Source organism: Dermochelys coriacea, chromosome 1 (assembly GCF_009764565.3).
Source record: "Dermochelys coriacea isolate rDerCor1 chromosome 1, rDerCor1.pri.v4, whole genome shotgun sequence".
NCBI lineage: Eukaryota > Metazoa > Chordata > Testudines > Dermochelyidae > Dermochelys > Dermochelys coriacea.
In genome coordinates this window covers 246,909,678-246,933,503 of record NC_050068.2, presented here as the reverse complement: position 1 = coordinate 246,933,503, position 23,826 = coordinate 246,909,678, and the positions used below count along the sequence as shown (strand labels likewise).

Below are 23,826 nucleotides of genomic sequence, written 5' to 3'. Positions count from 1 at the left end.
GATTTGAAGTATCCTCTCCTATTCCTTGGCCCTTCCCTGTAACTCTGCTAATCGATGAAATCTGAGCTGGATTCTCTTCTTATGTATGTCAATTTTACCCCAGTGTAACTCCACTCACTTCATTGAAGTTGCTCCTGGCTTACATACGTGTACATGAGAGAAGAGTTAGAGCCACAATCTATCTCTGTGTCCATCATGGATTTCTAGGCACTAAATAGAAAATTGAGAAGCAAAAGAATATTTGCATCACACATTGATCATCTCTTAGTATCTGCATCCCACTACTGTCCCTCTGTCCTGATACGTAGCAACTCCCTGATATTTCAACCCTGTGTGATCTCAGTGCACCTTAGTCTTGACCTGAAGGATGGTGATGGACCATCCTACAACTCTGACAGTATACCTCATTTTTCTTTACCTGTATACCCCAGTTGTTTCCATTCTGAGTGTCTCCTGAGTAGAATCATTCAGTGTATTTTGTTATATGGACCAGAATAATCAAGGAGGCAACTATCAAATATTTTTTCACTTCACGAATGGTGACTCCTTTAGACACTTTCCACCCAAATGCACCCTGACTGATGCATTTTATCATTATTTTATTTATTATTATTTATTTGTATTGTGGGAGTGCCTAGGAGCCCCAATCATGGACCAGGACCCCTGTGTATTAGGTGCTGTACAAACACAGAACGAAAAGATGGTCTCTGTTTCAACGAGCTCACACTCTAAGTATTGTATTTTAGTGTTCTCTATAAATGAGCGATTCCTGTGAATCACAGTGGTAAAATGTTCCTTAGTGAATATGTCTCACTCCCTGTATTATGCATCCAAGGAATGCAGCACACATCACCACAGAGCTGGCTTTTAGCTGAGCTACATTTTAGCATATGCCCATGCGCATAGCAGAGAAAAAACCTACAGAACAACCATTTAATAGTGTTCTTTCATAAAGTTGCTCCTGTCTGTTTATTTGACTTTAAAAAAATGGCCCTTCTAACAAATGGAACTTGAATACAAAAATGTAATGACATTTATTCTCAGAGCTGCCAGCAAACTCACATGCACCATGAGTCATTCCAGATGTGGATAAAAACAAAGTGTGCCTATGAAAGCAAGTTCACTGATCCCTAGGAGAGTTGGTTTAGGGGAAGAGCTGCTACATTGACTTCAGTTGCACTCAGGAGAACAGACAGGTTCTTCCTTTGGGTTGGGGAGGTAGTTGTCTCTTCCTGAAAAGGAAGCCAGGAAACAAATAGCTAATATACAGATATAGAGAGAGATTTTAAAGTAAAGGATGCATTGGAAGACTTTGCTACTGCTGCTTTTCTATTACAATGCTCATGCCACTGTGAGCCCGAGGTGGAACAGAGGTAAGATTTAAATATTACAAACAAAAAACTATTTATGGGAGAAAACTGAAATTACAGAATGGTTCTATTATCATATTTTTTTCCTTTTGTCACTCCCAGCTCTTGAATTTTTTTTCCCATTCACAGCAGGTTAATTTAAAAAAAAATCTTCTCCCTTTCTTCTCCCTTCTATTAAAATAAAACTAGAGGCATCTTTTTCTGGACATGAAATCAAGACCAAAAACATTGCCACCCACAAGGGGCATGATTCTATCTTCTCTCCTGGGCAAGGGTTTAAAAAGAAGAAGCTACATGGGTCAAAAATTAAAATACCTGCAGGATACAGGGCACCCTAAGTAATAGGAACTCTGAGACTGCGGGACTAGCATGTTTCATATATAGAAAGCTGTCAGTATGAAGCTACATGGAATTACCTATGTATATTTATATTTTTTTTCAGTGACTTACAAAGTAAGTGTGTGTCCAGCCAATTCAGGAATTACCCTATGTGGCCCCATCCAGTATCTTTACTAATTATTTTTTTAAAACGTTCTCTTTTTCTTTTTTCTTTCCACTGGAATTTGGTTGTGGTTCTGTGACTGCTTTGGTAGCACTATCTGGAATGAGGAAAGGAAACGCCTCCTAACAGAATTTTTTGGGACTGAACCTAAACCCACAGACTTTTTTCAAAGGAACTTCGGCACCAATGAAGTACAAGTTAAATTTATTATTTAGCCTCCTCTCCTCCTTCTGTGGGCTTGATTCCTTTCTAACTGAGTCTGTGCTTTATAACAAGAGTTGGATTTTTGAAGGAGCATCAGTGACTGAAGTTGGATGAGATTTGAACTCTTCTCTAGGAGGCATTGTTGCCTAGTGAGTAGCACACTGGGCTGAGACTTAGAAGACCTGGGCTCTAGTCCCAGCTCTGTTACTGGCTGCAGGGCATTGAGTAAGTCTATTCTGCTCTCTGCCTTAGTTTTCCCATCAGTAAAATGGGGATAGTGATATTGGTATCCTTTGTAAAAAGTGCTTACAGATATACCAGTGAACAGCACTGTACAAGGCATTACCTCATCTGTGTGTCACGCTGATAAGAAGGGGGTAAAAGGGAAATAACAATTATGTATTGATCTCTGAAATAAATCCTATCTCTGGGTGTATCTGGGCAGGGAAGTTGGGCATGTTGTCAAGACTGATGTCTTTGAAGTAGAGAGGACAAAAAGAAATCCATCCATTGGTCACGAAATTACTACGATACATTTAATGCCCTTCTTTGTTTTTATTGATTCATTTGCTTTAATTTATCGAATTCATGTAATTACTAAAGTCCAAGGATCATGAACAAAATGTGGAGGGAAAAAGAAGAGGGCCCCGTTCTTCCCCTAGTAGCTTTTAGAGAGTGGTAATGCATTTCAACTCCATTTTCTGGCAGATTTTTGGGGCAAGCATAAGGGTGGCACTTCCTGGTGAGCACTACAGAAAAGAAGTAGGAGATCCAACTCCCACCTGCTGGTGTAGGGGTATCAGCTGGAGGCAAGGGGCTTCAATGGGGAGGACCCCTTGACTGTTCACTGGCACCTGGCTCTCTCAGCTGCATGGCAGCTGCAGGAGCTGTTTCCAGGTGCTCTCGCTACCATAGCTGCCCCAGGAGTTCCTGCCCTCTCCCCCACTCCCCCATGAAATACCAACATGGCAGCCCCTCCCTTAGCAGAAACCTGAGAACAGAGCGTTGAGCCTTACATCTTGCCCTAAAGGTCAACAGACTTGGGCTCTGTTAAAGCAGTGGGGGAAGCCAGTTTCAGTCAGGGGCCTTCCAATGAGAACATCCTGTCCTCAGTCCTAGATGGGTAAACCTGGAGACTGCTAGCTTGAACACCATCAGCTGTTAAACTCAATGGCCGTGACTGTGAATGAGGACAGAGTGTCGGGGTGGGAGCTATATCAGATGGCAAGGACCCGAACCATTCAGCAAAGCCAATAACCTGCATGGCATCTGGAAACGAACAGAATGATGGAATATGTGAGTTGGGGTTAATACCTCTTCACAGAGAAGCAGGCACCTACTAGCATCTCTTGTAGCTTTCTAGTAGTCTTCCAGCGTGCCCCATGGTGAAGCCCATTATGCAATCTCGTCTCAAAGGGACAAAGGCATGAATGACAGTAGCAAGATCCTGATGTGAGAGAAATAGTTGCAACCAGATGTAGATAGGGGAGGGAAAAGCCCCCTTGGCTACCAATCTCTGTTTGCGTCTAGGAGCATCTGAGAGTCCAAAGGCAACCCTAATTTATTAATCTCTTGAAAATGTATGGGGAAATTTGTATCAATAATGAGGACAGGACACATCCTTACTATACACTCAGAATCCTTCCATCAACCCACAAGCATCACCTCAGTCTTTTCTGGGTGAAACCTCAGCCAGCTAACTCTCATCCAAGTCCTCATCTAGGCTTGGAACCGGGAATGCAAAGACAGCACAGCATCTGGATCTGATGAAAACCTAGGGCTGCGTGACATCTGCAAACTGACCAGTAGCACAAATTATTTAAAGCAAACACTACCTCACAAAACAAAAAGTCCCTCGTTAGTTAATAGTTGGCCTTCGCAATAAAGATAAATGTTGGAGGTTTGCGTAAAACAGGACCTGGATCAGAATCCTACAGTCAAGGATTTGGCCCATCTCTGCTCCGAGATAGTGATGGGCAAAGAAGAGAGACATTTAGTTAAATCTCTGAACTTTGAGAGATCTTATAAATGGAAACTAGGGTCTGAATCACACTGTAACAGAGCACTGGACCTTAGGTGCACGTGCACACCCAAATGAACCTGTTACAGCCTCTAAGCTCTTGTGAGCACATGACCTGCAGGAATCCAAATCTAAATCTTTCTGCCCCTGCAACAGGGCAGTAGAGAGGAGAGACTCAGGGAAACCTTAGGGTGGGTCTCTCCATAGTAGTCAGGATGGCCATCAAAGGGAGATAGCATCTCCTCTCCCCTCCCAACTGTGGTGGAAGCTGGGTAAGCCTTGGGAGGTTAGTACTCAGTATCTTGAATTTATTTGCTCCTGTTTTGGAGTGCTTGTTTGAAAATAAAGCCAGACCTGAGGAAAGGGTCTTGGGCTGAATGGTGGTTGGGAGCTTTATTCTATTTCCCCCTCCTGGTGAGTTTGATCACTGGTTGGTGTGCACCATTCTAGTCTGGGCTTTACCAAAAACCTTTTCTTTCTTCTTGCTCCTCCCTATTCTACAGTAATTTTTGTAACGCCATATGAAATATCACACCTACTCTGTCTCATGTACCTGCCCAAATCCAAATGTGAGATAGGAAACCTTACAATACAGGACAAAGATTGACTAGAAGTGACACTCAGAACAGCCCAGTGCTTGAATGGAGATGAGGCATATTTCTTTTACACATCTGAAGTTTTCTATAGCCTCAGTTCCACTGTCTGGCATTTCTGATTTCACTAATTTACTCTGAGAAACAGCAAGATAATAACAGGTCTTTTCCAGCAAATGTAATTTTGGATCCATAATGAGTGATTCCCCCCCCGTCAGAAGGTACAAATAAGAGGTGTGATTATTACAGATGAGCTTGAACCAAAACTCTAGAGCTGCATAGATGTGCAAAGTGGCCAACTTCCAGTAACTATGGAAACCATGGGCCAAATTCTGGGTTTTTTTTTCTTTCTATAAACCAGTATAAATCTGGACTAACTCCATTGACTTCAGTGTAGCTGAGAGCAGAATTTAGCTCATTATCTGTATTCTTGGAATTACTTGGTTTTATGGTAAAAATCCTAAAGCCAGACTTGTTTGCACATTTCAATTCAGTTAGTTATATATTAGCTTTCAGAGCTTCCTGATCAGAATCAAATACTACACAGCCAATGAGGTGTGTTTGTAGTGTGGTTCTCTGGTTGGTGAAGATGCAATATGATTCCTCGGGGTGAGCTTCCTTGGACAGTGAGGAAGTAATTGTGTCTGTAATTTCACCCACCGTTGAAGGCTGGGGAAGGAGGAATGGAAAGTGTAAGGTTGGAAGAAGGTCAAGGTTTTCTCACTTGGTCCATACACATTGCTATAAATCTCTCCTCCCACTCTCTGCAAAAGTGGATCATCTACAATTTCATAAAGCTATGGATACATTTCCCTGGATACATTTCTTGTGTTTGCCCCTGGGGAGAAAGGATCCCCGTCTACCTTGATTTCCCCAGAACAGTCCTAATTCTTAGTGTATGGTAACACCCATTGTTTCATGTTCTCTATGTATATAAATCTCCCCACTGTATTTTCCACTAAATGCATCCGATGAAGTGAGCTGTAGCTCACGAAAGCTTATGCTCAAATAAATGTGTTAGTCTCTAAGGTGCCACAAGTCCTCCTTTTCTTTTTGCGAATACAGACTAACACGGCTGCTACTCTGAAACCTAATTCTTAGTGTTTCATCTAGTGTTCTGGCAATATAGGTATTGAACCTGAGTGAATGGCCATTGTTCAAGTCACTACCATTTTGAGTTGCATTCTGCCGCCTATAGTGCTGCCACAGCCGCAGAAAACTGGTCGCTTTCTGGAGCCAAGTGGGAGAGGGAAGAGTATCCATGCCCAGCCAGTCATTTCACACTGGAGGTAGGGTTTAATTCTTCATCTGATCCATGACCAGAGGCCCATGCCAGGTCCATGGTGGTCCTGCCACATGTCTATGTATTCTATCCTGGCAAGGGTACAAGGTGAATCACCAAAACTTTTTATATTACTCTCCTCTTTCCCACCCTGCCCCATATTGCAAATGAAACCTTGCCCACCTCCTTTCTGCAGCAGCCTCTAGGATTCAACTGCTGATAGTAATACTCATCGCTTCTGACTTGGATGGTACAAGCAAAGGGAATCTGGCTTGAATACAGCATGTAATTACCACACAAATGAACATACACACCCAGCAGCCCCACATCTACTTTGGCTTGTATAGAACATGATGATGATGATGATTGTGAAAGGTCTGGCCCAAGAATCAAAACAAATCACACCAGTTGGCCTTGGAACAAGAGCTTTTAAAATGCAGTGTCCTTTTCACTTGCTCTGATTTCCATAGAGTAGTTATTATCTGATTCATAAAAAATGTATGTAAAACTATGAAGGATTTGAAATATTATGAAACTTGGCCAATTCTGTATGCTCATGTGTAAAGTTTGCTCCTTCTTACACAGTAAATAAAAGACTTTCCTTTTATCTAACTTTCATGATTGCCTTGAAGCGTGCCTGGATCCCATATTTTGCTTGTTTGACATTATTGGGCTAAATTTTTCACTAGTGTAACTCCACTGAACTCTGTGGAGTTATGCCAGTAGAACATCTGGCCAGTTATATCAGTGGCTCCCACCTATCCTGAATTTCATGGGTTTATATCAATTCTCGGAGGTCTATGCTTGTTACAAGTATCTGGAGTCTCCTCAGTTCAGGTTAGTTTATTAGTAGTGACAATGCAATTCAAAACACTGTGACTGTTTAAAGGAAGCAGTGTGGGCTAGTGGCTAGAACACTGGACTGTGACTCAGGAGACCTGGATTCTACTCCTACCTCTACCACTGGGCTTCTGGGTGACCTGGGGCAAGTCACCTGACCTCTCTGTGGCTCAGTTTTCCCATCTGTAAAATGAGAATAATGATTCTTCTTCTCCTTTGAAAAGTGCTTTGAAATGTACTGATGAAAAGTGCTATAAAAGAGCAAGTTTTTAAAATTTGATGGCATACAAACAGTGTCTCTACAAACACTTACTAGACTTAAATAATAGCCTTGAAGATTTAAATAAAGAATAAATAAATTTAAAATAAAAAGGACCAAAAGGAGATAGAGTGAGTACAGAAAAGAAAAGAAAAATGGGGTGGGGAAGGTGGGGAATGTATTTACAGGTGGACTCTGAAAACAGAGTGAGAATTGATGAGGTGAAAATCTACAGGGAGGCTGTCCTACATGGCAGGTGGTTCAGAGGAAAAGGCTCTTGCACCAGTGGTGGTAAGAATGTGAGTTTGTAAAGAAACTATTGCAGAGGGAGAAGGCAAAGGACTAAAGAGATCCTGAGGTAGAGGAAGAGCAAGCCCAGACCAGGTTAAAAACAGGCCAGATCCTGATCCCCATTCAGGCCATTTTGTATCACCCCAGCAGCAGAAAGTATTGGAAAGCCAATGGACTTAATCCTTGGAGAGTTTTACTTACACAAAAAATCTCCTAGTGGTGTAGAACTGGCATTGCAGCTCTGTACCAAACCCCATCCCAGCATGTTGCTGGCTCCCGAAACAGCGGGGCTGTGGGCAGCCAGATTTAAGTGAGAGAAGCCTTTGTTCCAGACAGGTGGTAAAGGCTGCTTTAAAAAAATTAAAAAAAAAAAAGGCCGGTCGAGCATTCAATGCAAGCCTGTTGCAGATGAATCAGATCATTTCCATCAGCCTTGCACACATATATGGGACACCACTGTTAGAGACAGGCCTGCACTAAAACTCTGGAGCTACACACACAAACTTTAGGAATGTTTTGGTCTAGGTCTGAAATGTGTGAATCAGTCTAATTTTTTGTTTAAAGTTCCATTTACTGAGTGCAGTCCCAGCCTCACTTAAGCGAATGGGACTTTTGCCATTGATTTCAATGAAGTCAAGATTTAACCCATTAATCTGTTACTCCATGTCCCATAGTAAGCGAGAATGATCAAAGATCTCCAGCACATGCATGAGGAATTGCTGGGAATTTGCTAAAAGTGTCGTCTTCAGCAGTGGCTTTTGCACTTTTGAATGCCACATGTATGGGGTATATGGGTATCAGATGTCAGAGTAGCAGCCGTGTTAGTCTGTATTCGCAAAAAGAAAAGGAGTACTTGTGGCACCTTAGAGACTAACACATTTATTTGAGCATAAGCTTTCGTGAGCTACAGCTCACTTCATCGGATGCGATGAAGTGAGCTGTAGCTCACGAAAGCTTATGCTCAAATAAATGTGTTAGTCTCTAAGGTGCCACAAGTACTCCTTTTCTTTTTGGGTATCAGATGGTAGCAGGGAAAGGAGGAGTTGTTCCATGGCATCACAGAATGAATGAAGGAATGTTCTCCCAATCAGCATTGAGTATACAGACCAGTGTTACCTGAAGACATGCTTTGTGGAGAAGGGCACAGGCCAAAGTCCAAAATGATAAACTTCCATACAGGTTGCTCTGAGCAAAGTATGATGTTTGTAGAATGAGGCTGTCTTCAATAGCCCACGTAATGTAGTTGGAGGGAGTAGCTGGCAATTGAGAGGATCCTGGCATGTGGCACTAGGGGTCTAGATAGGAAAATGTGTCAGTTATTAGTCGGGCATGTTGACTAGGCTGCTTGTCTTTGTTAGGCCATAGGTGTTGCACCTTCCATGCAGGAAGGCAAGATTGTCTGTGGGTGTTGCTAAGAGATCATTAGTGTGTTGGCCGAAATGGAGTCTGTCACACAAGCAAGTGCTTCTCCACTGAAGTTGTTGCAAATCAATGCAGCTGACTGGACCTTTGCAGCCCTACCGGTGAGTTAGAAAAGAGTTATGTTAGCTCTTCTAACCTCATCTTGGTTGGAAAGAGCTGTTTGCATTTTTTTAATCTATTTGCAAAATGCAGTGCAGTGTGTGTGTGTGTGTGTGTGCGTGCACGCGTGCGCACGTGGTAGTGATGTTAATAAATACTTCAGGGATCATTTTCTAAATACAAATGATAAAAATAATCCAGAAAACTACAAAGCAACCTGAGCAACCTCTCACTGACAAACTGGTATGCACTGCTCAGTCTTCTTATATAGACACGTAGTATTAAACCAGTGTGCATGGTCTGGTGCTCATGAGCAACTCAACAATAAAAAATCCGTGTCCATTGTTGTTTTATTTCTTTATTTGCACTGTGGCAGTGCCTGGAAGCCCCAGTCATGGACTAGACCCCCCCCCTTGTGCTAGGCGCTGTACAAACACAGAACATAGTGACAGTCCCTGCTCCAAAGGGTTTACAATCTAAGTAATAATCCAGTGTTCACGGGTAGCCCTATGTAAACAATTCAGTGAGTGTGTGTGTGTGTGTGTGTGTGTATATATATATATATATATATATATAATAATGACAGAAAAACAATCCTCTAAGGAAGCACATTTGAGCTGGAAGGCTCTAGGCAGTTATCATTAATGAAAGGATAAATAACATTAATCAAAGTTTTTTTTTCCCCCCTAAAGAGGAAGGGATTACGTTCTTTTAAATCCAAGCTATCTTATTCAAGGCATTTTTCAGCCATTGTACAACTTCCCCAGCTCTAATAACCCTTAGGGGGTGGGTGGATATCAGGGCTGCATTCAATCTGTAACACCCCAGAGTCTGCCTCACATGGAAGGAGCAGTCTCCTGAATTTGGTCTTCCTAATTTTATGACATCATGCCATTATCATTTTGTCCTAAATATTTACTTGGATCATTTTCCTGGAAGCCAAAATCCATTTTACAAGTTCAGTGCAACAAACTCCAAGGGAGGAGTGACTGGAGAAAGGGGATGCCTATCACTGAATCGAACACACGTTGGCAAATGCGGCAAAATCCACTCCGGCTGAGAGAATGTGAGATGGCACCCGCAGAGTGAAGTGTTTCATAGATTCATAGATACTAAGGTCAGAAGGGACCATTCTGATCATCTAGTCCGACCTCCTGCACAGCGCAGGCCACAGAATCTCACCCACTCACTCCTACAAAAAACCTCACCTATGTCTGAGCTATTGAAGTCCTCAAATCGTGGTTTAAAGACTTCAAGGAGCAGAGAAGCCTCCCTCAAGTCACCCATGCCCCATGCTACAGAGGAAGGCGAAAAACCTCCAGGGCCTCTCCAATCTGCCCTGGAGGAAAATTCCTTCCCGACCCCAAATATGGCAATCAGCTAAACCCTGAGCATATGGGCAAGATTCACCAGCCAGATACTCAGGAAAGAATTTTCTGTAGTAACTCAGATCCCATCCATCTAATATCCCATCTCAGGGGATTAGTCCTATTTACCCTGAATATTTAAAGATCAATTACTTACCAAAATCCCATTATCCCATCATACCATCTCCTCCATAAACTTATCAAGTAGAATCTTAAAACCAGATAGATCTTTTGCCCCCATTGCTTCCCTTGGAAGGCTATTCCAAAACTTCACTCCTCTGATGGTTAGAAACCTTCATCTAATTTCAAGTCTAAACTTCCTGGTGGCCAGTTTATACCCATTTGTTCTTGTGTCCACATTGGTGCTGAGCTGAAATAATTCCTCTCCCTCTCCTGTATTTATCCCTCTGATATATTTATAGAGAGCAATCATATCTCCCCTCAACCTTCTTTTAGTTAGGCTAAACAAGCCAAGCTCCTTAAGTCTCCTTTCATAAGACAAGTTTTCCATTCCTCAGATCATCCTAGTAGCCCTTCTCTACCCTTGTACGCAGCCCTTGTACCTGCTCCAGTTTGAATTCATCCTTTTTAAACATGGGAGACCAGAACTGCACACAGTATTCTAGGTGAGGTCTCACCAGTGCCTTGTATAATGGTACTAAAACCTCCTTATCCCTACTGGAAATGCCTCTCCTGATGCATGTGTTGAGACCCTACAGTTTTCATTTGTTTCAATGGGAGCAGTAGGTGCTCAGCAGCTTTCAGGATTGGCCCCATAGATGGATAATTGAGAGAAACACAACACTTAGTGAACATAAACCTCAACTCCTCCTCTCTGTGCTCCAGAGATGGTCCTTGGATGCCAGGGTTCTTTGGGTGAGCTTGCTTTACTCCACATATGGCAAAACATGATGAGATTTGTAGTGCAGTGTCTTCACATAAACTTGACCAATGCTGACTTTAGTAGGGTGATGCCAGTTTAGTTCATCTGAGGATCTATCCCAGAATGTCTAGCTGGCTTTAGCAGATTGCAATGCACCTTGTTTGAGCTGGCTTGGCTTTCTGCACTCGAAATCCTAATAGCAACCCCAGTCTTACTTCATACTTCAGCTTTCACTCATTGGGCTATGAAACTAGAAATATCTGACTATTCCAACTTCAGAGCAGTGTGAAATTTATTGTGGAGAAAGGATAGCCTTGTGGCTAAGGCACTCCACTGAGATGCAGAAGAGAGGGATTCAGTTCCTGGCTCTCCCACAGACTTTCTATGTGACATTAAGCATGTCACTTGGTCCAGTGTTTCCTAAACAGAGTATCATGGGAAGGGTTCTAGATGGATCACAGGCCCAGTGCAAAGGGGAGGACCTGGGGTCAGGGGGATTGGAAAGCCAGCCTGCCCAGTACTCAGCCCGCAATGGCAGGTTCTGTCCTGTGGGGCTGACTCCCAGCTCCAGACATTGCGACCAGGCACACAGGTTCGCAGCACTGCTCAGGTTGGGCCCAGCCACCATTTAGCACTGCAGTGCCATGTGCCAGGTCTCAACATCACTCATTCAAATCTGGCCCAGCTGACCCTAGCAGGGAGCTGGGCCCAGACCTGTGGGACAGGAAGCACTGCTGCAAATGAGTGGGGGCAGGCTCACTCTTCAACCTCCCCTCTGTACCAGGCAGGGTACTAAGGTTGCAGTGGGAGGGCAAGGTTAAGGGTAGGGTCAGTGCCCCCTCAGTGGGATGAGGAGCAGGCAGAGGTGGTGAAGGATGCTGGCTGATGATTTTGGGCCAACCCCATGAATTTGGACTTTGGGAGGATTGCAAAAAAGATAAATGCAATTGTTGGTGTCACCTAAGAAAAAAAAGTTTTGGAACTATTGACTTAATTTCACTGTGTTTCAGTTCCCCTTCTGCTTACATATTTTATCTCTTCTTCCCCTCCTTTGTCTGTCATGTGTGTTGTAAGGTGTTTGGGACGGGGACTGTTTGGGACGGGGACTGTTTGACTATTTGCATGCACAGCATCTGGCACATGGGTCCCTGATCTTGGCTGAGGCTTCTGTATTTATGTATAATACATTTCAAATTCAATTTCAAGCTTTTAGTACATTTTTTGGCAATACTCAAAATGCTGGTGAAATTCCACTGGTGTGCCATAACATGCATACACTTTGAAATGTGTTTGAGATTTTACATATCTTTGCAGTCACCATCTGTTATCCCATCAACATCACTTTCATGCCAGACATTAACGGAGTTATGATGAAAATTTGATAGAATGGACTCTCTTATTCTGATTTTTCAAATGGGCCTCACCTCACACCCCTCACTCTGAGTGAAGGACTTGCAGGTGGTTCTTACTCTTCAGATTTTTCTGAGCAGCAAAATAGCTGTACAATTCCAGTTCGTAAAACACATTTACATTAGTCTTCTGCTCCCACTCTTGGGAAATACATGATGCTTTGGAAAGACTCTGTTTCCAGGGTCAATTGATTTCCTCAGTTAAAGGATACTATAGTCCCCTGCAACTTGCTCACTGGACAAGGCTGGTTTCTATACTTTCTCCATCTAGCACATCTTTATGTCATTAAGAAAACTAACAGCAGATGCACAGACATATGGAGATCAGCAAACATCTGGAAAGTCATCTGTGCTCTTCCTATTTCTGAAACACAAGTAAAATCCTAAAGCAGGAGAGAGAAAAGAGGGACTAATGTTTTCTCATTCTACAAATTTATTTGAATTTGTAGAGAGCTGTGGGAGGGAAGGGGGAACAACTCTGGTCCTTCCTAATCAGAGGAAAAATCAGCAATGTAAAGGAAATTTCTCACCAGCTTTGAACTGTGTGTATTGATACCTGATATTACTGGAGATCAGCTTCCCACATTTGTGGTTCTAGTAATGGGTAAGTACTTTATAATAAACTATTTATGAAATGAATTTTGCCTCTATTTCTGTTCACAAATAGTATGTGGGTACATTGTTAAAATTCTTAATTTATTCATGACATGAAATTATTCACTAGTTTCTTTGGCAAATAATTTCTGGAGCCAGGTTCTGCTATTCTTTCTTACATTAAATAATAGCTTGGTGATCTCAGTGAGACATCTCATAAATTAAGGTACTACTCAGTCTGAGTAATAGCATCTGGCTCTTGGTCTGCAGATTGTCTATTGGTAAATTCATAGATTTAAAGGCCAGAAGGGATTATTAGATCATCTAGTCTGACCTCTTGTATATCACAGCCATAGAATTTCACCCAGCTACCCTTGTACTGAGCCCAATACTTCTGTTTGGCTAAAGCATATCTTCCTGAAAGGCATCCAGTCTTGATCTGAAGCCATCAAGAGATGGAGAAATGGCTACTTTGCTTGGTAGTTTGTTACAATGGTAAATCATCCTTGTTGTTCAAAAACATTGTGCTTTATTTCACTGGAAACTTTTGAAATCGATGTTGTGTTAGTTAGTTACCTAATTCCTGTGGTATTGTTTCTGTCCCCTAATTGGATGTCTGATGGAACTAACTAACAATAGCGCAAATTTAAAATGGAATATTTGAGTGTGAGATAGCAGTTTGTGACTCAAAATCCATACTGTTGTCTGCCTAGTTATGCAATTTAGAATAGACTTTTGATTAATTTTTGAGCATTCACAATTGAAATGAGCTGGAATGTGTGCATGTGTGTGCACACACACGCATACACACTAACAGAGCATGTAAACTGGAATATTCAAGGGAAATAACAAAAAGGGAGAAATGCAGCAGAAGTAAATTCATTGAAAATTCGAATAACTTTTTATTGACAACACTTTCTCCAGCAATACAGGGAGCAGAAGGAGCAGTAATAGCTTTTGGTGGCACAATGCACAAGGGAGTCTGTGTGGTAGGGGTGACATCAAAGGGCATGGAACCATGCGGATTCCAGGCTGTAACTTTTCCAGGCTGGACACGCCCCTTCAACCCCAGTAGGTGTCCTGGAATGATCATAATATTGCATCACAGCATGAGTTTTACCATACCTGCACTGGAAGTCCTTCATCCAGAACAACTCTGCCAGTGCACCAACTGTGTCAGTGAATCAGATACTGTTGCACAGCTACTATCTCCCTTACCTACCAGCGGAGTGAGGAAATCTGTGTGAATGACTGTATATAACTGGATGTAAGGGAGGGTCTAACTTATACTATCTTATGTGTCACTTCTGAACAGTCCACCACAGCCCTCCAGTGCCGCAGTACATATGAACCCAAATGTTGTTGGTATGGGGCTTGAACTCACTGCTCTCTGGCCCAGAGGTCTGCTGCTTGCAAATGCTAAGGTAAAAGGGTGTAGTCTGAAAAACTTGAAAAACTTTTTCTAGGGACCTGCCCTTTCCAGGGAGCAAAGGGACAGAATGAAGCTGCTTTTCAGAGCTGCTAGGGGTCAGTGGCTTTGTGGGTATGGTTTTCTTGGTTTCCATTGTTCCTGTTCCCTTGTTCGTTTGAAGGTTCCTCCTCCCTTTTTTTGTTTGTGCTGAGCTTCCTACTAAGTCCTGCATGCAACATCCCCAGGAGCACCAACATCCATCTGTACTATCTCTTTCCCTCCCTCTCTGCTCCTTGCTGCAAGAAATGAAAATAGATTACATCACTGTACAGTCCTGTATGTATTCATCAGTGCAGAGAGATTTCAAGCTCTTTTTTTGGATGGCTTTATGCCTGATAATGGCCAGGACCACCCAATAAGGATGGAGAGGAGAGATGGTCTTGAAGTTAAGGCATAGGACTGGGATATAGCATGGGAATTGCACCCACAATTTTCTGTTAGAGATTCACTGTGTGACTAGATCTCTCTGGGTCACAGTTTCCTATCTGTGAAATGGGGATAATATTTCCTTTGTATTTGCACAGTGTCTAGCACAGTAAGGCCCCAACTTCTTAGGAATACTATAATAAAATATTCTGCACGCAAACCTGCACTCCTTTCCTCCACTTTTAGTTTCTTTCTACTGACTTCCTTCTCTTCATTTTACTAAGGTAACATGACTTCACTACTGTACAAGCCACCTTTTGACAGGCCTGTCTCATGTGTGACACAAAAGATTTCTGTAGGGTACCCCTCTCTTTATAATTAGGGGAGGAATGAATGACACAGGATACTTTTCCATGGTGGGAGATGTCTGGGATTCTCAGGTGAAAAGGAGTGACTGATATAGTTTCCAGTTGAGTGAACATTTCTCCAGGTGCATTCTAGCTGCCTCAGAACAGTGTGCTCTTTCCTGCTCAAAACATTTCACCTCGAACAGATACAGGTGAATACTGTGTGTGTATGTGTGCATGCATATATTGTGACAAAGCTCTGTCCTTGCTTCCGTGGCTCCCACATTTCCTGGCGGATTTCGCTAGCTTTAAAGGCTCACTATGACCCCCCACGTAACCCTTCTTTCTCTAGAGACAAGGGTCACAATCTACTGAGCCATTTTCATCATAAGCCAGCGAGGGAGGTGAGGAGAAGTTATCCTTCCTTGCACAGTCTCTGTTGTCTCCCAGTCTCAGTGATTAATCAGGGGGCAAAGGTGGTGGTGGTGGGGGGGAGCCTGGGCCCACGCTCTACTCTGGGCTCCAGCCAAGGGACCCTAATAGTGTCAGCTATGGTAGCTGACCTTTTAGAAACATGACATGTACAATTCCCTGGGCTACTTCCCCCACAGCAGCCCTCACTTCCTCAAGCTCCACTTCACCCTTACCTCAGGTCCTCCTTCCTTGTGCCTGATATGGTGTGTACTACTCAGCCTCTCCAACAGCACAACTTCCTCCTCCAGCTCCTGACTGACTGGGAGGCTTTTAACTAGTTTCAGGCAGCCCCTGATTGGCTTCAGGTGTCCCAATCAACCTAGCCTTCTCCCTGCCTTCTGAAAAGTTCTTAATTGGCCCCAGGTGTCTTAATTGACCTGGAGCAGCTGCCATTTCACTTATCCTGGTACCAGGGATTTGTTTAGCCTGGAGCTAATACATCTAGCTCCCACTACTCTTTCATAGCCATCTGGCCTTGCCCCATCACTATATCTATATCTATATAGATATAGATATACACCCTCACAAAATCTAAAGAAATACCTATTTAAACTACAGATGGGAAAGGCCTTTAAACCTCCCCAAGTGATAGACCCTACCATGTTATCACTAGCACTCAGGAAGGGATTTGCCTCTCCAACCAGTTCTACGCTGAAGTTGCTCTACACTGCACACCTTCTGATCATTTTCTTTGCAGACAATAACTCATCTCGGGGTTCCATTGCAGAACATGCTTAGTGACCTATGAGGCCTGAGATGATAGAATGGGAAGGAACACCTGGGCTAGGAGACAGCTTTTAGCAAATGGGCTCTTCTTTGATGCATGGTACACAAATTAAAGGTAATTTGAAACAATAGTAAAAAGAAAGAGTACTTGTGGCACCTTAGAGACTAACAAATTTATTTGAGCATAAGCTTTCGTGAGCTACAGCTCACTTCATCGGATGCATTCGGTGGAAAATACAGTGGGGAGATTTATATACACACACAGAGAACATGAAACAATGGGTTTTATCATACACATTGTAAGGAGAGTGATCACTTAAGATGAACCATCACCGGGGGAGGGGAAGAACCTTTTGTAGTGATAATCAAGGTGGACCATTTCCAGCAGTTGACAAGAATGTGTGAGGAACAGTAGGGGGCACTACAAAAGGTCCCCCCCCCCAATCCCTGCTCTCCTGCTGGTAATGGCTCACTTTACCTGATCACTCTCGTTACAGTATGTATGGTGTGACAAAGTTCCTGCTCTACCTTGGTGGGTCTTGCACTTATTGGCGGATTTGCTTGCCTTGGAGCGTCACAGCACCCCTCAGCTTGGCCGTTTTCTGAACCCACAGTCCAGGTTAACTCCTCCTGTGTCTGACCAGGAGTTGGGAGGATTTGGGGGGAACCCGGGCCTGCCCTCTACTCTGGGTTCCAGCCCAGGGCCCTGTGGAATGCAGCTGTCTAGAGTGCCTCAGGGAACAGCTGTGCAACAGCTACAACTCCCTGGGCTACTTCCCCATGGCCTCCTCCCAACACCTTCTTTATCCTCACCATAGGACCTTCCTCCTGGTGTCTGATAATGCTTGTAAACCTCGGCCGCATTCTCACTCTCAGCTCCTAGTGCCTCTTGCTCTCAGCTCCTCACATGCACACCACAAACTGAAATGAGCTCCTTTTTAAAACCCAGGTGCCCTGATTAGCCTGCCTTAATTGATTCTAGCAGCTTCTTGATTGGCTGCAGGTGTTCTAAGCAGCCTGTCTTAATTGTCTCCAGAAGGTTCCTGATTGTTCTGGAACCTTCCCTGTTTCCTTACCCAGGGAAAAGGGACCTACTTAGCCTGGGGCTAATATATCTGCCTTCTATTACTCTCCTATAGCCATCTAGCCCGACCCTGTCACAATGGTAACACCCATTGTTTCATGTCTCAGTGTATATAAAAATCTCCCCACTGTATTTTCCACTGTATGCATGCGATGAGGTGAGCTGTAGCTCATGAAAGCTTATGCTCGAATAAATTTGTTAGTCTCTAAGATGCCACAAGTACTCCTTTTCTTTTTGCGGATACAGACTAACACGGCTGCTACTCTGAAACCTGAAACAATAATAATTACTTAGATAACTAAAGGATTATATAGTTCATTTTAAACAACTTTTAAAATAGAATTTCTCTTAAAACAGCATAGAAAGTTGCCTACTTTTCTCATGCATTCCCATGGCGGTTGCATTTCCTATGTCCTAACCTACAAAATCAGACTTGCAAAATGGCAGCTTCATTTTTGGACCTTATTGAAAATAATATTAATTAATAAAAAGAATAACAAACTTCTAGGCCTGCCTCTAGCCAACAGAACAGAATAAAAGATAATTGTGTTTTTAACTCTTGGGAGCTGAGTCTAAGATGGTGGGCATTGTATAAAAAGCTAGATCAACAGATTCTATTTGCTTCTGGTTTCTTTAATTACTGATTTAGGTTTTTCTGTTTTTGTTTTTGCAGTTATTGTTTTCCTTCATAGGGGATGGAGACTTCATACCCCCAAAATGGGGGCTTTACTGCATGAAGGCCAGTTTCTACAGGTCTTTGTGTAGCACTTGTCATTAATGGAGTTACTTGTGTGGGTTAGTGCAATTCCATGTAAGGGCTACAGAAACTGGTCTTTAATAATATGCTGCATTTTCTTGTCTTTCTGGTTCAATCCAAATGATCTTTTCTTTCTTTCCCTTATTTCTATCCCTCTTCCAGCAGTTTCTCTCCCCATTTCTCTTCATGATGGGTTAGTATTAAATATTTTTTAATTTGGGATTTTGGATTGAGAAGGCAAAATGGCAAGAACTAAAAAGAAGCTATGCCTGAACACACTCCATTGCAATGCTCGTCAGGCAAAGTTCAGGTCCTGGCCTGACAGCCAATTGCATGTGTTCTGCATTCACTTTCCAAACACCCTGTGGAACTGTAGAACATGCATCCTTCTGGGGTCAATGGAAGTGCTGGTCAAGAAGTCAGGAAGGATGGGAATATTGCAAACAAGTCTGCTCATCTCTTATTAATACAGATCCAGTCATCATGAGCTTGGTGGATTTCATTACTTCCTTCACTGCCCGCTGAACATCCCTCATGGGCCAACACCAGTCTACTCAGCAAGAGGCAGCCCTTCTGCGACCAGGTGCAGGGCAAGCTCAGCCACAGACGTACACTAGGTAGTTGCCCAGGGATGCAAAACATCTAGTGACTCTTGATTGAGCAATTGCAGGGCTGTGAGGTGCAGATATTTCACAGTTAAGCTGAAGTGGCAATAACTCTGGATCCAGCTCTGACTGATCAGGTGTTATTCTATTAATGGAGTAATTCAACAAAAGGACTACAATGACTATTCCTCTAACAACAACAAAAATACTTTCAAACATCAACTATTATGGGTCTGAGTCAAAATCCCCAAAGGCAGGCATATTCAAAGGTGACAGTGAGATACAAACTTTAAGCAGCATGTCCTGGATTTGAGTCTCACAGCAAAATTTCTGCTCATCTCTAATGTCAATACTATAGTGTACTAGTGGGGTGGGAATTGTGAGATGAACTACTAGAGATACCTTAGAGGAGCTACTAAAGCAAATTCTCTTGTGAACTTTTCCAGTGACTTCCCAATGGTCCTTCTGAAGAAGCTAGAGAATATCTCAGTGAACTTCCCTGCAATCATCTCAAGCAAATAGGTTCTACTCTCCCAGGCTCTTTGTGAGCTCTTACTGGGTTCATGATGGCTACTGCATTTGTCTGCATAGTCACTGCACTGCCAGTATCCAATGCGTTTGCTTTGTCAAGTGCTTGGGATTACCTGAAATTAAAAAAATGCTGATTTACAATGTAACTCTGTTCCAGGAAATAAAATAACCTCTCTCAGCTCAGAACTCAGGATTGGCTGAGCTGTAGTCAGCACAGAACTCAAGGGTAGGAGGCAATGGTGGCTTTAAGTTACCTTTGTGCCCCTTTTCCCCAGATCCTAGGATTGACAGTCCTCATTACAAGTTACAACAGCCCTCAGGGCTGCCAGAATATGTACCCAGAAGCAACAGCTCCCAAGGAGCCATTCTAGCTGTTGGTGACCCAGAGCTGCAGCAGCAGTGTTAAGGCTATGCCCTGGCATCCCCCTGCACTGGGGTCGGTAGAGCATTGGTGTAGAGGCAGCTACATTCTGTGCCACCTGGAGATTCCATGACCCCAGCAAAATTTCCAAATACGCAGTTAAGTTGACTTTCCACAGATCTTGTACTACCAGAGCAGTAAGCAGACAGAACAAGGCCCAGGATCTGGCCCTCTATTTATGGCCCTGTACACAGTGACAGCCAGAAACAGCAAAAAGCCACAACTTCAAGCAAACAATAAAACATGGAAGAGTTCATCAGGCACTAGTGACCAGGCATGCCCTTTCCCACTACCAGTGCTGGCCCTAGGTTTTGAAGGACTACAGATTAACTCCTGGGGGACTCCATCCAGCTTCCACCCAAACCCTGACCAGCTCAGCCCAACTCTGTGTACTCTTGGCCGCTGCTGGCCACATCTGTTTGTGAGGCTCTGGCAATCCATGCTATAGGTACAAGGAGGCCCAGAGGTAGAGCCAAAGTACAACTTTCCTAGTGGGGACTAGAGGGGGGAAACTAGGGTAGTCAGTTGTTATCATTGGGATCACATGGGGACATGGATGGACAGTCAGAGATAATACTCTAGCTCAGGTGTGTGCATGGAATGTGGAGTGTTGTAAGGTAAGCAAATGTATATTTTGCATGAGCCACTCCTGTTCATCACCAGGAGTCTGGAGTGACTTTAGAAGTAGTCCTGATTTATCTTCAGCTGTTAGCACTAAGGAAACTTCCTTAAGAAACGTATAGAGAGTTACAGCTTTAGGACAATGGCAGTAGGAAAGCTGCTTTATCTAACCAAACTTGAATGCTAAAGTGCTGCCTGGAATTTTATCTCCTTGGAGCATTCCAACAGGATTTAGGCAGAACTGTTACCACTCCTCTGAGTTAGAGGGGGAGAACAGGGAGGCATGGAAGGCTGCCCTAACTTTGGGCCAGTTCTATTCAAGTTGGTGAATGATGTTGCAGACATCCTCTCCCTGTAACAGCAAAAAAACAGTGCTCTACTGGAGAATCACCTCCAAGGAGAGCATGTGGTGTTTCTCCTTCTGGCCTCCTTTGGGTTTATGACTGGGAAAGCAGTTCTGTTTCTGTTGGGTACTCCCTACTGTGGCAGTTGCCAAGGTGTTCACTGGCTCACTATAGCCCCTCTGAGAGAGTGAGCTCGTGATAACCTCCCATGGCCATAAATTTCCACCCTAAAGACTTTTCTACTCCAGCAGAGGGTATCATAAATTAGACCTGATATGGGCACTTCATGTTTTTTTCTTATAATTTATTTTTTTGTAAAGTGAATAAATGAGACTATTCAGAGTCTAAAAGATCTTCCTGCTTTTCAGTAAAAAGAAAAGGAGTACTTGTGGCACCTTAGAGACTAACAAATTTATTTGAGCATAAGCTTTCATGAGCTACAGCTCACTTCAGCAGATGCATTCAGTGGAAAATACAGTGGGGAGATTTATATACACAGAGAACATGAAAAAATGGGTGTTACCATACACACTGTAACTAGAGTGATCAGGTAAGGTGAGCTATTATCAGCAGGAGAGCGGGGGGAAAATCTTTTGTAGTGATAATCAAGGTGGGCCATTTCCAGCAGTTGACAAGAACATCTGAGGAACAGTGTGTGTGTGTGGGGGGGGGGGGAATAAACATGGGGAAATAGTTTTACTTTGTGTAATGACCCATCCACTCCCAGTCTTTATTCAAGCCTAAATTAATTGCATCCAGTTTGCAAATTAATTCCAATTCAGCAGTCTCTCATTGGAGTCTGTTTTTGAAGCTTTTTTGTTGAAGGATAGCCACTCTTAGGTCTATAATCGAGTGACCAAAGAGATTGAAGTGTTCTCCGATTGGTTTTTGAATGTTATAATTCTTGATATCTGATTTGTGTCTATTTATTTTTTTACGTAGAGACTGTCCAATTTGGACAATGTACATGGCAGAGGGGCATTGCTGACACATGATGGCATATATCACATTGGTAGATGTGCAGGTGAACAAGCCTCTGATAGTGTGCTTTTCAGTGTGTGTCTTGGGGAAGGACACAACAGCACTACCCAAAGAGACTTTATAACATGCATTGGTTTCAAGCATATTATCAATATGAGATTAAAAATAAGATAACATTTCTCTGTATTAGTTGGTACAAGAGGAAACTTCAGAAACCAGTCTGCTCTTGAATAGTGGCTCTCTATTACAGTTATCTATAAAATATTTCCTTCTTGTTTCACCATATCAGAGAGATGGGGTCTGATCCAGAACCCACTCAGGTTCAAAAGAATAACTCCCATTGGGTCAATGTCCATGGGTCTTATAATCCAAAGCCTATTGAATTGAATGGGGAAAAACTACCACTGAGTCATGATCTCATTTGGATTAGATTCTTATTTTGCAGCCTTGAAGACTGGAAACAGTATTATGTTCTCCCTGCAATAAATATACGTTGGCACAGTGCTCACCAGTGTCAGTCCTGGGGTTTTGTATGATTTCTTGTCTGAAAAAAAGGGGAAATAAATGGATAAGATTCACGATGGTAGTAAGAGAATGATTTTTGTATTTGTGTGATTTTTTTGCTCAATACTTATTTTGTGTTCAAATCACTACCGGGATGCAAACAGGGCGAGCAGCAGTCTGGACTTAAAAGAAAAACAAAGTATCTGACGGTTCTGGCCAGTTCCTAAGTGAACCTAAATGGAATTTTGGAAAAGGGAGAAAAATATTTATCACAATACTAATGAAATCCAGGAAACTCCAGCACAGCTACTTTAGAAATAAGAAAACAGTCTTTAAGAGAACTTTTTGAATATAAAAGTCTATGACTAAAAGAGAATCTATTGCAAGCTTAACTCTTGGAGGTACAGTATATTTAAATAACTAAGCAACGGTGACCCACCATGAGTTACAAGTTGGCAGTGCAGTTACCAAATAGGCTAATGCAGAAGCAGCCTTCATCAAAGTTTGTGGAATAGTTCTTAGAGGGAAGCTGTGGCAATTCCATCTCTTGTGTCTTTTTAGAAGTAGATGAGATAAAGTACTAGGAAATGTTCTGTATGAAACAGTCTTGTGCAGGAAGGACTGGGTGACCAAATAAGGCACCTCCATCTCTAATTTCTAAGACCATGCACACCCACACCGATACCCTAGGACATGAGATCCTGCATTTGGTGAGAAGGGGAATGTTGTCCAAGACACACTGTTGAAAAGTGATCTGGGAATCTCTTATGTTGGTCTGTCATATCCCCTGCCACTTTGTCTGTCTTGTCTATTTAAATTGTAGGTTTTTCAGGATAGGGACTATCTCTTATTATGTTTTGCATAGGGCCTAGAACAATGGGGCCCAGATCTTGGCTGTAGTCTCTAGGCACTATAATATAGTGTGGGGGGGAGTCCATAAGAATGTCTCCAATGACTTAAATGATTGTTGGATCAGGCATTATATGACTGCATTGATCAGAAATCCCCTTCCTTCAGACAGTCACAATTTTTGTGGATGATGTGAATCAGCTGCATCATCATAATAAAATGATACATATTGCTATGATATAATACCTAGTAATGCTACAGGAAACTCCTTTGGGGCAAAAACTGGAAAAGAGATGGTCACAAATGGTCCTGTGCTATTCTTTGATTCTGCACAGGTAACTCATGTCAAAGCTGTTAGTGTAGGAGGAAGTCAAGTCAGCAGAAAAGTTTCTAGATGAGTTTATAATTAAATTCAGACTTCCTTGTGACTGGCTGGCTGCAAATCTTTCTCCATCTTGATTTTTGTGCTAAATTTACAAGCTCATAAACACTGAGTAAATAAAACCAGAAATCCCGTTCTGTAAATGCATACACAAACCCTGAAGGAAATGTAAATCACTGGGGTTAGGAGAATTTGAAGAGTGTGTGTGTGTGTGTGTGTGTGTGTGTT

General features: G+C 42.7%; 1 protein-coding gene across 1 annotated transcript in view; it reads left to right on the top strand.

The window, feature by feature from the left end:
* The first annotated feature begins 1,136 nt into the window (after window positions 1-1,136).
* FAM180A (family with sequence similarity 180 member A) overlaps window positions 1,137-23,826 on the top strand; it is a 30,042-nt gene continuing 7,352 nt past the window's right edge. The window contains exon 1 of the mRNA XM_043518514.1: window positions 1,137-1,373. Within this exon, the coding sequence (XP_043374449.1) occupies window positions 1,298-1,373 (76 nt within the window). The 5' untranslated portion in view covers window positions 1,137-1,297. The remainder of the gene's footprint in view (window positions 1,374-23,826) is intronic.